At 60.7% G+C, this 14,795-nt stretch overlaps 1 protein-coding gene across 1 annotated transcript in view; it reads right to left on the bottom strand.

Annotated features, from left to right (window-relative positions):
• Positions 1–4,600: 4,600 nt before the first annotated feature.
• The window catches only part of GALNT9 (polypeptide N-acetylgalactosaminyltransferase 9), a 93,340-nt gene continuing 83,145 nt past the window's right edge, over positions 4,601–14,795 (bottom strand). Inside the window, exons 7-11 of the mRNA XM_007181324.2 lie at positions 14,189–14,374; positions 12,024–12,161; positions 9,904–9,999; positions 5,916–6,083; positions 4,601–4,921 (exon numbers count right to left, since the gene is read on the bottom strand). Coding sequence (XP_007181386.1) covers positions 4,775–4,921; positions 5,916–6,083; positions 9,904–9,999; positions 12,024–12,161; positions 14,189–14,374 — 735 coding nt within the window. The 3' untranslated portion in view covers positions 4,601–4,774. The remainder of the gene's footprint in view (positions 4,922–5,915; positions 6,084–9,903; positions 10,000–12,023; positions 12,162–14,188; positions 14,375–14,795) is intronic.

Raw genomic sequence — 14,795 nt, forward strand, 5'->3', positions numbered from 1 at the left:
CTGCAGGGCAGGGGGACCCTCTGGCCCGGCTTCAACCTGTCCGAGTCGGGAATCCGGTCCAGCCGAGCTGAGCTGTGGCCGCCACTTCCGGGCCTGCGCTCAGAACCCTCTCCCGCCTCTGTGGCCCCGCCCTGCAAAGCAGAGAGTTCTGTGTCCCACCTTTCTTGTCCTTCAGCTCCAGGTAGTGTCAGCCAAGAGGACATGTTGGAAAATTGGAGGGTGCAGAGAAACCAGGGCGTTTCCCTCCGCATCTCTGGCTTTAGGGCTCTTTCTGGAAGCGCCGTGTCTCGTCCATCCCTCCTCCTGGCTCTAGTTGCACCACCCCCTCCGGGGGCCCTTCAGCCGATGGAAGATGAGTCCCTGGGATGTCTCAGCCCTTCCGTAACTTGTGTGATCAATCCCTGGTATCAAATTCCCTTTGTCTGACAGATGGGATGCGGGCTGGTACAATCGGGTGGCCTCAGCCGTGGGCCAGTGGTTGGAAAACAAGACAAAGAAGAAACATTGTCCCTAAGGTAAGGGAAGTATGAACAGGAGGGCCAAACGGTTTAGGGGGCCTGGATGGCTTCAGTACCGTCCGTGGATGGCGTTAGTGGTTATTCTGAACCCAGGATTACAGAGGCGGGGGGGTCAATGAATGTGCATGTCACCATGAATTAGAAAGCTCTGTGAAGGTGGCCCCAGACAGAGGCACGCCTGGGGTGCAGGCAGGGGTCTCGACCAGCAGGGACGTCCCACCAGCCGTGGCCAAGTGTCGACCACAAAACTGCAGGGACCGCTCCCAGTGGCACCACCAAGTGGCTGCCCCCCCACAGCAGCATGGAAACCGTGGTCCATCTTCGACTCTCTTTCCAGCTGACGTTTGGGCGGGGACTCTTTGCATGGAGTTACCCCCAGGATTCTCGGGCGGTTCTTCTAGAAAAGGGCAATCCTCACGAGGGATACACCGGCTCACGAGGCAGGTAAGGAAGGACTGCAGGGAATAGACATGAGTGCTCCAGGGTCATGTGTTAGGATGAAGCCACTCGGATCCGATAGACAGCTGCCTCCCGCTAGGAGACCGTGGACAGTTCTGGGCCGCCATGGGCTGACTTAGTCCCGCTGCCCGTGGACCCAGCTCAGCACCCCCTGCCTGGTCAACACCTTTGTCCTCACGTGTCCTGGTGCCAGGCAGGACCCTGGCAGAACAAGCAGGGTTTCAAAACATGGGAACTCGCCACCGCCCAAGGGGATGAGAGGTTTGTCAAGACATTGAGAAGCAATTTTCCAGGTGTCAGGCTTTCATGGGATCCTGTGTGGGCTACAAACCAGCCGACTTTGATGGGAGTGTCAATTTGCCTAATGAATTGTAACACAAGTGAGGTTTAGAAGTTCGAGCCTGTGATATTTTCTATTTTAAACCACAGGCAATGCACGTTGCATGCTAATGGCCACTATGTGTCGTAATTTCACTTAAGAAACTTCTGGATTTCTGCAGACCAGTCCTTGGCTAGAGACTGGCTTTCTTTTTTTTTTTTTTTTAAAGGATTTTCTTATTTATTTATTTATTTATTTATTTATTTTTGGCTGTGTTGGGTCTTCGGTTCGTGCGAGGGCTTTCTCCAGTTGCGGCAAGCGGGGGCCACTCTTCATCGCGGTGCGGGGACCGCTCTTCATCGCGGTGCGCGGGCCTTTCTCTATCGCGGCCCCTCCCGTCGCGGGGCACAGGCTCCAGACGCGCAGGCTCAGCAATTGTGGCTCACGGGCCCAGCTGCTCCGTGGCATGTGGGATCTTCCCAGACCAGGGCTCGAACCCGTGTCCCCTGCATTAGCAGGCAGATTCTCAACCACTGCGCCACCAGGGAAGCCCCTTTTTTTTTTTTTTTAATAAGTTTATTTATTTATTTTTGGCTGTGTTGGGTCTTCGTTGCTGCGTGCGGTCTTTCTCTAGTTGCGGCGAGCGGGGGCTACTCTTCATTACGGTGCACGGGCTTCTCATTGTCGTGGCTTCTCTTGTTGCGGAGCACCGGCTCTAGGCACGCAGGCTTCAGTAGTTGTGGCACGCGGGCTCAGTAGTTGTGGCTCGCGGGCTCTAGAGTGCAGGCTCAGTAGTTGTGGTGCACGGGCTTAGTTGCTCTGTGGCATGTGGGATCTTCCCGGACCAGGGCTCGAACCCATGTCCCCTGCATTGGCAGGCGGATTCTTAACCACTGCGCCACCAGGGAAGCCTCGAGACTGGCTTTTAAGGCTTCACTCATTGCCAGTTTTTTTTGCCTCCATCATCGTCTTAAATTTGGGGGAAAATCTGGAATAGAGAGAGGGTTTGGGGGACTTGGGTTAGAGCTGGTAGAATTCTCTGCTGAGAATGGAGAAATTGGGACACTTCAGACCTCTCCCAGCAGCAGGAAGCAAGGCATTGGAGGAATGGGGTCAGGATCCCCAAGGAAGGAGAAGCGGAGGAGGGTGCCCGGTGGGCAGGGCACTGGGGGAGGGGCACATGCCACTGGGCTTGGGATGGAGGACAGTAAAGTGTAGATTCATTGCTTCACCCCAGGGCAAGGGGGCCATAGATGCATCACCAACATGCACCCTCAGACTCCGAGGGAAGGCCAGAGCCCTCACTCTCCCCAGAGACCCAGAGTTCGCTTCTGTAACTGAGCAGGACCCTGTGGAGCCTTCTTGGGACAGACCCCCTGCCCCCGCCATGTCCTCTGCCTGCCTCTTGTCTGCAGAAAAACTTCAGCCTCCTAGGCCTTCCCCAAGTTTCAAAGAATAAATTTAATCAGAGAAATGAGAAAATGCAAAAAGAAAGGAAAACTGTCAAGCAAGACTATAATAGTTTAGCCATTAAACAAAGTCAAGGACCTTTAGTTCCTCCTCAAGGGCTGTAGATACTATGCCGAGCCGTGTCCTTGAGCTGTTTTGCAGATACTGAGACCCCCACCAGGTGGAGGAAGTTAACTCTATGCTGACCACAAGCACGTAGACCCCAGACCGGCTGGAACCAGAAAGTTGATGATGTTGACTCCCGATTACCTCACTACCAACCAATCAGAAGAATGTCCACAAGGTGATCATGCACCTGGAAACCTCCCTCCCTCACCCTGTCTTTTCCTTTCCCTGAAAGCCCTCAGGGAGTGTGGGTCTTTTGAGCACTAACTACCTGGACTTCTTGTTTGGTCCCTGCAATAAACGCTGCCCTTCTCTTCACCACAAACTCGCGTCAGTAGATCAGCTTTACTGTGTGCAGGCGACCGGACCCAAGTTTGGTTCAGTAACACTTCTTCTGCTTCTTTCATATCTTCCAGGAAAATTTTCATCTCTTCTTTGGGGAAAATTCCCCCACGAGATATAAGATCCCTGGCACTACCAGAAGTGACTTTTCCTCTCCCAGAAAGAGGCACTACGGGATTAATGACTGAGAGGCAGGGAGCAAGAGGGGGGAGCCCGGGAGGTGTGGGGGATGGACTGGCTCCCCGTCTTCTGGAAGGACGGGCTGCCTGGCCACAGCAAAGTGAGAACAGGTAGGATCTTCAAGCCCCCCAGCTTGAAGCCCTGATGTCTGGAAACCCTGCCAGCCTGCTTTCCAGGTTACTCTATACGAATGGGGAGAAACTTGGAAGTTACTGATGGTGCCCACAATTTCTGTCCCTGGGAGACCACCAAAGGGGCCAGGAGACCCTGTGCATGGGGCAGGGGGAGCTAGGTGGGTTGGCTTTCAGGAGCTTGGCATCCCATCTACTCTTCATTTCCATGGCTGGGTGAGCCAAGCCCTGGGGCCCCTCACCGTTGCACAGCTGAGGCCTTCCACCATCGGGCAGGAGGCAGGAGGAAGCAGCTAGGATTGGGAAGAAGCTAGCTTGGCACTGGACCTGATGGGGGAGAGGGACAGGCAGAACTTTTTGTCCTGCAATTTTAAGTGCAATCATGAGAGGACATCCTGGAGGCCTTGGGACAGCCCTGGTGGGGGTGTGCTGCTTCTCAGCTCCAGCCCTGGAGTGTGAAAGCCGCTGTGGACAGTACATAAACCGAGGGGTGTGGCCGTGTGCCAATAAAACTTTATTTATAAAAATAGGCGAGGGGCCACAGGTCATCGTTTGCTGACCCCTGCCTTAGAGCAACGCAAGAGGTGCCTGGCCCCGGGTGAGCCGCTAGAACAGGGTCCCTCCCTGGACGGCCGACCAGCTCTGGCTCCTGTGGACGAGACATCAGGTCTGTATGGTTTAATCACTCTTCACTGGACTGAAGCAGTCCCATCAGTCTCCTCGCACGAGCGCTGCCGGGGGTTGTCTCTGAGGCCACTGCAGCTGCTGTCCCCATCGCCCCTCACCAGCCAGGGAGAGCCTTGCTCCGCTCGGTTTAGATGGAGGTGGTCACCGGGGCAGCCCCACCAAGGGGCGGAGAGGTCAGGAGCTCGGAGTTCACAGGGGGCTATTGCTGCCTGGGGGATGGACGGGAGCTTCAGCACATGCAAGGAGGTGGCCACTGGCGGCTCGACAGGAATACCGTAGAAAAGGCACGTGATTCGGATCTAGAGTTGGCGGTCAGCTGATGCGCTCAGGCAGAGCCGCCAGCTGTGGGGGGTCCGTGCTCCTGGAGGGGGGGAGGTCCCCATGTCCCCATGTCCCCAGGACCCGCCGGCAGCTGAGGACAGGTCCCCCCCCCCACCCCGAGGTGGTGCGGGCACAGCCAGGGCCCTCTGGGTTCCAGTGGTGGGCTGAGTGGGAGGGGCCCCACGCCTGCCCCAAGTCCTCGGGGTCTGCGCTGGGGCGGGGACACAGGGTGAGCCTGGGGGTCAGTGCCGCCCTGGCTGGATCCAGTTTCTGATGGTCCACTTCTGCCCCGAGCACCTCTGCACCACCAGCCGGAGCCCGAAGTTGGCGTCCTTGGACATCTCCACCTCCAGGCACCGGCCCGTGTCTCTGCTCACGATGGGACCGCCCTGCGTGGGAGGGAGACCCAGTCAGCCCGGGGGTCCCATCGCAAGAGCTTCCAAGGAGTGGGGGTGATACCAAGGCCAAGCGGGTCACTGCACGGCCACCTGAGACTCGGGGTCCTGACTCTCCCGGTCCCTCTGTCCCCCATCCCTTGGTCCCTCCTGACCCTCTGTTCCCCCGTCTCTGTCCTCAGTGACCTTCTGTCCCCCATCCCTCTGTCCCTCCTGACCCCCATCCCCCACCCCTCTGTCCCCCAATCCCTCTGTCCTCCCATCCCCGCCCCCATCAGCCATCTCCCTTCTCCTGGAGTCCCAGGAGTGATCAAGACAATGGACGCCAGGGCCCTTGAGACGGGCGTTTCCCCCAGAATGCCTCCCTGACCCCTGGCACGTCTGATTTGCCCATTGGTCACCTCTGCAGGCCCTCTGGTCCCCCAAACATCAAGGGCCCTGGCCCAAACCCAAGGACCCCCAGGCTCATGTCCTGTATGTTCTCTATCCTTCCCCAGACAGGTCCTTCCCAGGCACTCTGGCCCTCAGCGTCCTGGCCCCACACACGGCCTCCTGGGGACCGCTGATCTCGTTGGCTCCACTGAGGCAGTGACAGCTAACCCGTGCAGCCTCTCCTGTGACCGGGAGCCCCCAGACAGGACGTGCACACATCTGTCCCAGGGTCTCCTGCGTGGGAGGGGTTGGGTCGATTTCAGCAAATCTCTGGGGAGTCCAGTCTGGTCCCACTTGGCCAGCAGCTGGGGTGGGGCTCCCGGGGCAGTCAGACCCCATCCCTCTGCCTAAAGCCCCTCCCCAGGAGGCCAGAAGAGGCCGCCCCGGGGCTGTGAGCAGCCCGGCCCTTCCCTGGCTGTGGCTGCAGGCAGGTCCCCTGACGTCCGTGACGGGGTCACGTGGCAGCAGCTGGTCCAGCCCCCGAGCCCGGCAGCCCCCGCTGCCCTCAGCTCCCCACAGGCTGGTCCAGCGCCCGGGGTCCCAGCAGCCCGCTGACCTGGGTGAAGTCCCACAGCCGCTGCGCTGGCCGGGCCACGTCCTCACACTTTCTCAGGGCGGGCGTGCGGCCCCTGCCGTCATCCACCAGGCACCTGGAGTCGGGCAGGAAGGCGGTGGAGCCCAGGGGGCCCAGCTGCAGCAGGCCCTCGGCGCTGTACCGCACCAGCTGGGAAGAGGCGCGGAGCGGGCGCGTGGGCGGGGCTGGCCTCACTCGGGCTGCCCCCCCCCCGCCCCAGGCCCTGGAGGGAGTGGGTGGGGCATGGTGGGCGGGGCCAGCCCGGTCACGGGCCCGAGCAGCCCCCTCGGCCCCAGGGCGCCGGGGAGGCCGTGTGCGGGGAGCCCCCCGGGGACGCCTTCCGGCGGCCCCGCGGCTCCAGCCCCCTTTCTTCCACAAATACCCGCAGCAGGATGCTCTTGGACTCCTTCCCCGGAGCTCTGCTCGGACCCCTCCCTCCGTGGGGCCCAGAGCCTCGGCCTCAGACGAGGAGGACTTCCCACGGGCCCCGGGCCGCCCATCTGCCCTCGAACCGGAGGCCGCCCCAAGTTCACGGTTCCAGGTCACGTCATTTGCCAAACACCATCTAAGTAACACCTGTGCGCTCACGAGGAGACCAGTGCCCTAGATTCCTCCGCTCCCCGGCTGTGTGGCTTTGGGCAAGTCACGTCACCTCTCTGTGCCTCGGTTTCCTCATCTGTGAGCGGGAGGTGATGACAGTGCCTGCCTGGCAGGGCCACCGTGAGGAACCCACGGGCGTGTGGAGCGCGGGCCGAGCACAGCAGGTGCCGGTGTCGGTCAAGTGCTTCTCTCCTCTCCTTTTTTCTCTCCCATAAGAGTGGGTGTGCGCACACACACACACACACACACACTCACACTCTGCTGTGTTTTCCAGGACAATCTGACGGCACAGCGCCTCCCCTGCATGTTCGCGCGGCCCTGCGACTCTGACACCCCCGCTTAGCGTGGGGCCCGCGTTCTCTCCCGCGTCCTCCCGGGGGCGGCGTGTCAACATCGCCGGAGTGGTGCCGCCCGACTCGGGGGCTGGGCGTAAACGCGCGTGACATCTCCCACGTCTCCTGGGACGACTGTCCTCGGCATCACCGCTCCAAGGTGAGGAGGCCCGAGCAGTGGGGGGAGGCCGTGTGGGGGGGGGGGGGCCGAGGCCCCGGAGCGGCCCGCCCACGGCGACTCAGAGGTGGCCTCACCAGCCTGCCGGTGGCCTGGGCAGGGCCGTGCAGACGGTGGGTCCTGCTGCAGATCTGTGAGCAAAATAAAGACTGTGGTCCTTGCAGGCCGTTCTGTCTGGGGACAGGTGGTCACAGATATGCTCGTGTCCCTTCTCTGTAAACTTTCTGAAGCCACGGAGGTTTGACTATGGGGCCCGCAGCCCCTGAAACGTCCAGCACAAGCTCCAAGCCAGAGCCCCTGCCACCTGTAGCTTCAGCCTCGCAGGTAAGGACCTGGCGGAGCTGGGAAGCGGGAGCCTCAGTGCCGGGGAGCCAGCACGGCCTGTGCTCAGGGAGGTCTGTCTCAGACGCCGAGCGGGGCAGCGAGCCGGGCTGGGAAGGGCTTCGGTGACTTTAGGCATCACTGCTGGCTTGTGGGGAGGCCATACTTTTAGAGATGCGTTCTGATACACTCCGAGGTGAAAGGACCTGATGCCTGCAACTTGCTTTAAAATGACTCAGACAAAAATAAATAATGCAAATACGGCCCGATCTGAACACCACTGCGTCTGGATCAGGGGTGGAAAACGGGGTCTGTGAAGGGCAGGGAACAAGCATGTGTGCTTCATGGATACTGCTGCACGTTTTTTTCCTTCTTTTCCCTCCATAAACCTTGAAAAAGGTAAAAACTTTTCTTTGGCCAGCAGGCTGCTGTTTGTTGACCCCATGAGTGTGTGGTTGGTCATCTGAAGACTTTTCTACTTTTCTGGAAGTTTGAAAATGGTCAGAATAAAACCTGGCAAGTTAAAGGAAGGGCCTCCTAACGACCCCCAGGCTATGTTGAGTCCAGCCCAGGAGGGGTCCCATGCCTACACGGAGGTGGACGCACCTGCCCCGTGTCCCTCTCACTCACACTGGTCAGGCCAGCGCAGCGGACAGAGGACAGGGGGCTGGGCCCCATCGTGAGGGGTCCATGCACTGGTCTGTCTGCTCCCTGAAGACTGTTTACTAACCATCTGTACGTGTGCAGATTTTGGTCCAAGACTGGCTTTCTTTATGTTGTAGGCTGAACTGTTTCCCCCCAAAAGTCATGTTGAAGTCCTAACCCCCTGGCACCTGTGAATGTGACCTTATTTGGAAATAGGGTCACTGCAGAAGTGCTCAAGGTAAGATGAGGTCATACCGGGTTAGGGCGGCCCTAATCCAACACGACTGGCGTCCTGATAAGGAGAGAAAACAGAGACACAAGGAGAAGGCAGGGTGAAGACGCAGCCACGGGCCCGGACAGGCCACGCGATGACAGAGGCAGAGCCTGGAGGGATGCGGCCACCAGACAAGAACTGTGGGACCACCGGGGCGGGAAGGGCGGCCCTAGAGCCTCAGGAGGGAGCACAGCCCTGCCCATGCCGTGATTTCAGATTTCTGGTCTCCAGAGCTGAGAGGATAAACACCTGTCATTTAAACCGGTTCCCAGTTGGCCCCAGGACACTAACACAGCCGGGGATCGGGGTTTGGGGATGTAGCTCGTCCCCGTGAACACTTCAGCAGCCTCCACTGAGACCAAACTGACTGAGGTCATTTGCAAAGGAGACACCACCGCGGGCATGTCCGGCCTGGTGGGCACATGGGTCCATCCGACCTCTCCGTGGGGCGCGGCCCCATGGGCTGGCCTCCCCGTCCACCTGCGTCCACGTCCACCCCGGTTCCAGCAGCGAGGCCGCTTCTGCCGGCCGCCCCAGGGTCCATTCGTGGGCGGGGGGCTCCCCCAGGCGTGGTGCGGGGTCCTTGGAACACCCACCCTCACTCAGCCACGCGATTCACTGCCCCAGACACCTCCGAAGCTGGCCCCGCGCTGCGTCTCTCCACAGCAGGGCTCGCTGGGAAATGACCACCGTCCACCCAGCCACCTGGCGTCGCAGAGGAGCAGGGCGTGTCCGGCGACGCCCCACAGACGTGGCCTCTCGCCTCAGGTCTGTGCCGGCCAGAGGCTTCCCCTCCTGCAGCTGAGGGCCCAGCAAACTGGACTTCTCCCGGGAGGCCACGTTTGCACCTCGATGGGTGATTCTGCTTCGCTCTCTTAAGGCAAGGCCATGTGCCAGCGGGGGTCCTGTGAAGAGGCTGCAGGGGTGCCAGGGGAGCACGGTCTTCTCCGTCGTCACAGGCTTGGCCGCTCGCGCCCGCGATGGGTCCCCGCGCAGCTGTGTGGATGTGTCAGCACCCGTGGATGTCCCAGAGCGGGGGCAGGTTCAGAGAGCTTCGGGGGGCCGAGTGTCATTTCGGGGGTTAATTTAAGTAACACCCACTGAGAAGAAGCCTTGTCATTGCAAGCAGAAGGCGGATTCCCTGGGATTGGAAACACCAGGCTCCGCGTCGGGGTCCAGCACACCAGCACCGCCAGGAGCTCTGGAAACGTACCTGCCTGGGGTCTGGACACCCGCCTGGGTGTTTTTAAAGCCCTCCAGGTGATTCTGGGCTGGAGCATCGCTTGGTAGGCATTCAGCTGAGAAGAACTGGCGGTTAATGTGATACTTCCTGGGTTACGTCTACACTGTGGCTACCATTTACCCTCATTTTCCACTTCGGTCCACACAGCAGCCCTGAGAAATAGGTACCACGATCATCCCATCGATGGATAGGGAAACTGAGGCACAGGTGTCAGGTGAGTCACCCAAAGCAAAGCCGTTGCTTTCAATTTACCCAGGGCCTGAGCTCACAGCCTGCACGGCATCAGAATGCCCCGGCAGGCCCGCCTCTGCCCCCCGGGAGCTGCCTCCACCTGTGTCCCGGGCTGTGTCCCTCAGGAACATCACTGCCACCCCTACCTGGGAGGACATCCCGTGGCAGGGGTACAGGATGGCACGGTCATCGTCTTCTGCCCCCTGGTCCAAGCAGTAGCCGCTGGCTTTGCTGTTTCTCACCTACGACCAGAAACCAAAGGAGAGGCCCCATCACAAGGGTCCTAAAGGCAGAGGCCGGCTAGAGGGAGCTTTATCCACCTGTCCCCTGCCCAGGGCCTGCGGTGTCGGGAAGGGGTGGCCCTCCTGGGATAAGAGGAGGGGGAGGGGGGAGGAAGGGGAGGGGGAGGGGAAAGGAGGGAGGGGGAGGAGGAGAGGACAGTGTTCTGGCCGGCGGGCTGGCTGCGGAGCGACTGGCTGGGCTCCTCGGAAGGGATGACCGTGCCTGGCTCTGGGGGAGACATGCACAGATGTACCTCCCGTGCATGTGCGTGCGTGTGCGTGCATGTGTGTACACACGCGTGTGCGTGCGTGTGCATGCGTGTGCGTGTAGACCCGGCCACCCTCCCCAGGTGAAACTCGCCACAGAAGTGGTAGCCTTGGGAAACAGCGAGGAGGGCCTGGCTGGCTCCTGGAAACGGCCTCCCCCCATTCACGCCTTTTGCCGCGTGACTGCACCTCTTCCCGTCAATGGGGGTGGGGGGGCTACTCCCACAGCCCCCGAGTCTGGTCTGGCCTGGAGGCTTGCTCAGCCAATAGACGCAACAGAGATGGCTGTGTGCAGCTCTGAGCCTCAGGACACCCGCAGCTCCCACTCTGCCTTGAACCCTGACTCTACCCTGAGAACAAGCCGAGCTGCCTGCTGGGGGTGACAGACATGTCACCTGCGCCCCAGTGCCCTGTTGACAGCCAGCCACCCTCCAGGTGTGTGGGTGAGCCTGTCCCCAGAGACCTGATGTCAGCCTGGCCGAGGTCAGCTCAGCCTGCCCCAGGTCAGGGCTACCTGGATGACCCCTAGACTTGTGAGCAAGCACAGAGGCTTACCGCCTGAACTCTCTGTGTTTTAGGGATGTTTGTTTGGCAGCACTAACGAACTGACACAGCACTCCCACCCCAAGAGGTAGCACAGGTTTGAACCTTGTCAGCTGGCAGAGTTCCTAATGTCACAGCTTCTGTGGGTGGGTGACGCGTGAATTTGACTCATCGTGGTCAGGAGCAGGCAGGGCAGCCTGGGAGAGGCTGGGAGGACAGTGGTCTCCTGCCCACACCACGGACGCATCAGTGGTGCTCCCTGTCACGTGGGAAACCTCTGTGTCCAGAGGAGTGGGAATCTGGCTTGGGGGTGGACCAGGAGCTCCAGGAACGGACAGGCCCTCTGGGATTGTCCCCCGCCCCCTGGTATCACTTCTGCTTGGCCCACCTAAGTTCATGCATTCCTTTGCCTCGGGGAGCCTGGGTCCCCGTGGAGGAGCTGAGGCCTGGGGCAGGGGGAGGCCCGTCCCCCAGCACAGACCAGGATGAGTGGGCAGGGACGCGGTGCCCTCCCCTGGCATTAAGGAGAGGTGTGTGTGACCGTGCACTTGGGGGCCGGTGCAGACAGGTGGGTCTTCCCACAGCTGGTGCCTGTACTGGTGTGCGTCTGTGTGTCCTTCTGTCGTGCACTCACATGCAGGTATCGTGGCACACAAACACGGCTGTGTGTGTGAACGCATCCATGTGCAGGCCTCTGCGCATATGTACTCACGTGTTCACGTGTCATTTTGTCTCAGTAACAAGTATTTGTACCGTGCAGGGCAGGCAGGCAGCTTGGGTGGGGTCTGCATACACAGGTGAAGATGTACAGGTAGCTTTTTGTGTGTCTGAGCAAAACTGTGTGCAAATGTACACTTCTGTGTCTGTGTGCACTTACACACATATGTATGTTTGCACGGATCAATGCATGTGCATGAGGGCATGTATAAACACATGTGTGCGACACAGATTTGTATACACACACGTGTCTCTGAATCTACTTTGTGTACCTCGGTATGCAGGCACGAGTGTGTGTCCCTGCGGCCCTTACACTGGTGTGTGCCACGTGCGCGTGAGTGTGCCCGTGTGCTCTGCTGGCTGCTGTCCGTGAACGTGCGCCCGGGGACAGGCCAGGGCGCCGGGAGGTGGGGCGCGGGTGCGGGGTGCGGGGTGCAGCCATCGCTCGGAGGCGGTACCTCTCCGTACGTGAGCGTGTCGTTGTAGGTCCTCATCTCCGGGTACACGTTGTCCAGGTACCACTTGAAGCTGTGGCACTTCAGCCTCTGGCGCAGGGCCAGCCGCTCGGACACGTCCCCGAAGTCCACGCCGGGGTTCTGCAAAGCCGGAAGCGAGGCGGGACGGGCGCTGCGGTGTGCAGAGCCCGCACCAGCCAGGCCTCTGCCCGGGGGTGGGGGGGAGCCCCAGGACCTGCAGGCCCCCCATCCCAGGAGTGTGCCCGCGCTCAGGGCTTCCCGGCCCCGAGCCTCGTCTGGGGGCCTTCTGCCCTCCCAGGCCCCTGGAAGGTCCAGGGCAGCGGGGCCGATGGGAAAGGCCTGGCATCTCCGGCCTGTTTGCAGCAGGCGCAGCTGGAGAGCGGCCGGCCTGGACAGACGGCCACCGGCGGTGTGTGTGGGCCAGGCTCGTAACACCCTGCGCCCTCTGAGGGAAAGACCTGCCCTCAGCCAGCTCCCGGGAGGTGACTTCAAACATCCTGAGTATTGTTTACGGGGGCCAGGCCAGGTCGTCTGCGCTACAGGATGATCTACGGGGGTCGCTGCAGGGACTGGAGACCAAGGCCGGCCACGTGGAGGTCAGCCACGTGCACGTGAGCCCCCGTAAGTTCTGGATGCTGAGGCTTGGGTGAGCTTCCCGGCTTGGTGACACGCTGTACGTATTGTCACACGTTGCAGCTGGGAGAATTAGGCGCAATTTCTGTGACTCCCTGGGAGTCGTATCCTTTCATTCTAATAAACCGCAGCCCCCATGTAACAGCTGTTCTGAGTTCTGAGTCCTTGTAGCCAAACACTGAACCTGAGGGTGGTCCTGGGGGCCCTGACCCTCTGTGACAGGTTGGGGACGTGGGTGGGTTCGAGAAAGCCCCCTCCCCAAGCCCAGGTCCCCGAGGCTCTGATAGCAGCTAAGGAAGGACCGTGGGCCTGGTGTGAAGGGCAGACTCTGGGCTGGACGCGGGAGCAAGTGGCCTTGGCAGCCCTCCACCTACAAGGCGGCATCACCCAGACACGGGGCCGTGAATCCGACTCGGGTCAGGAGGTTGCGGTGAAGATGTTTAAAATACCAGGACATTTTGCACATAATGAAGATAATGTTTAACTTTTCTGTTATATATACGAAGCTCTATCTGCTGACAGCTAGAAATCCATGCACGCGTGTGCCTGTGTGTGTGTGTATCCTAATAAAAGATCAAGCTCCTTCTGTGGGTGGATGTAAAAAAACAGCTGTTTCCAGGATGTCTACCCCAGAGACTCGAACCCTCCCGTGTCCAGGGGAGCAGCGAGTGCGTGAGGCTGGCCCTGCAGCCAGTGGGGGTGAGCGGGGAGGGCAGCCTGTCCTCAGCGCTCACACGCACACGCACGTACATGCATGCACACAGGGCACACACACGTGTACACCCAAGCCCCCTTCTCCGGGCTGCCCCGCCCCCCAGGCGCTGGTTGGGACCCTCTGGCTCACACCCAGATCCTGCTTCCCGCCGGCCACAGGCAGACCCCTCGTACAGACCCCTCCTGCCCCCGCTCCCTGCAGGGCAGGCAGATCTGGCTGCAGACACCACACGTGGGAGAAGCCGCCATCCCCACAGCAGGCGGGCCCTGAGAGCCTCGTGACAGGGTCCTGCGGAGGACCGAGTTACATTCCGGCTCTGCCTCTATTCAGCCGCGCACCCTCGTGTGCCTCGGTTTCCCAATCCGCCGTGTGGAAGTGACGGGGTCATCATTACGGTCATCGTATCACTGTGGCCTCGTGCAGAACTGACTGGGGGAGGCTTCTGCGTGGTGAGGGGTAGGCTATGTGTCCTAGGAGGGGCTGTGGTCACCCTGGGGCAGCTCTCAGCGCAGCAGTGACTGCGACCCCGCAGTGCCACGTCTGCAGCCCCTCAGGGGCTCACACCGTGGAGGGAAGGAGCTCTCGTGGCGGGAGGGAGGCGTGCCGACCAGCGTCACAGCTGCTGGAAACGGGCTCTGCTTGGTGAAGGTCATGATGTTCCTGAGACTCGTCCTGGCTGAGCTGTCCAGGAGGCCCCCCCTTGCGTGGCTGGGCTGTGCCTTGGAGGACCCCCGAGGCTGTCCCCGGGGGCAGCCCCCGCCCCCAGCCCTCCCCCTCCCCACGCGGTCCGCCAGCTTACGCTCATGGGGATGTTCCAGGCCATGTACACGTGGGACTTGAAGCTGTCCATCCACACCTCGGCCGCCCGCAGGGCATTGCGCTTCGCGTAGTAGTCGATGTCGTTGTTGTAGGGCTTCTTGGTACGCTCGATGTGGGCCACGCGGGAGCAGGGCAGAACCTCCATGCTGCCGCCGCACTGCCACACCTGTGGGGACCCGGGCCTGGATGGCAGCCCCCGGGGCCAAGGGCACCACCCTGCCTCCCCGCATCCCCTTCTCGCCGTCCCCGGGACAGGCCTTCCAGAGGGCAAGGAGGCCTGGCCGCCTGGGCCGTTCCAGCGGAAGACGCCAAAGAGAAGCCGCGGCCTTGGGTTAAGCCCACCAAAGCCTGGGGGCAGGGCTGCCTCCCCTTCTGGATTGCCCACCGAATTTCATTTCTCTTGCACGTTCCACGATCTAAACAATGGAGGGATTTTTCCTGACATCCTGACAATTCATTATTATCCCTTTCCTATGGTCCCCGCCCCCACTCAGTGTTTGCTCTGGGCCCAGAGCCTGGCCTGAGAGGGGTTACTTCCCACCAGCAGCTGTCCTCCCCCCCAGCTGGAAGAACCGACCTACAATCTA

Source organism: Balaenoptera acutorostrata, chromosome 13, assembly GCF_949987535.1.
Source record: "Balaenoptera acutorostrata chromosome 13, mBalAcu1.1, whole genome shotgun sequence".
Taxonomy (NCBI): Eukaryota; Metazoa; Chordata; class Mammalia; order Artiodactyla; family Balaenopteridae; genus Balaenoptera; species Balaenoptera acutorostrata.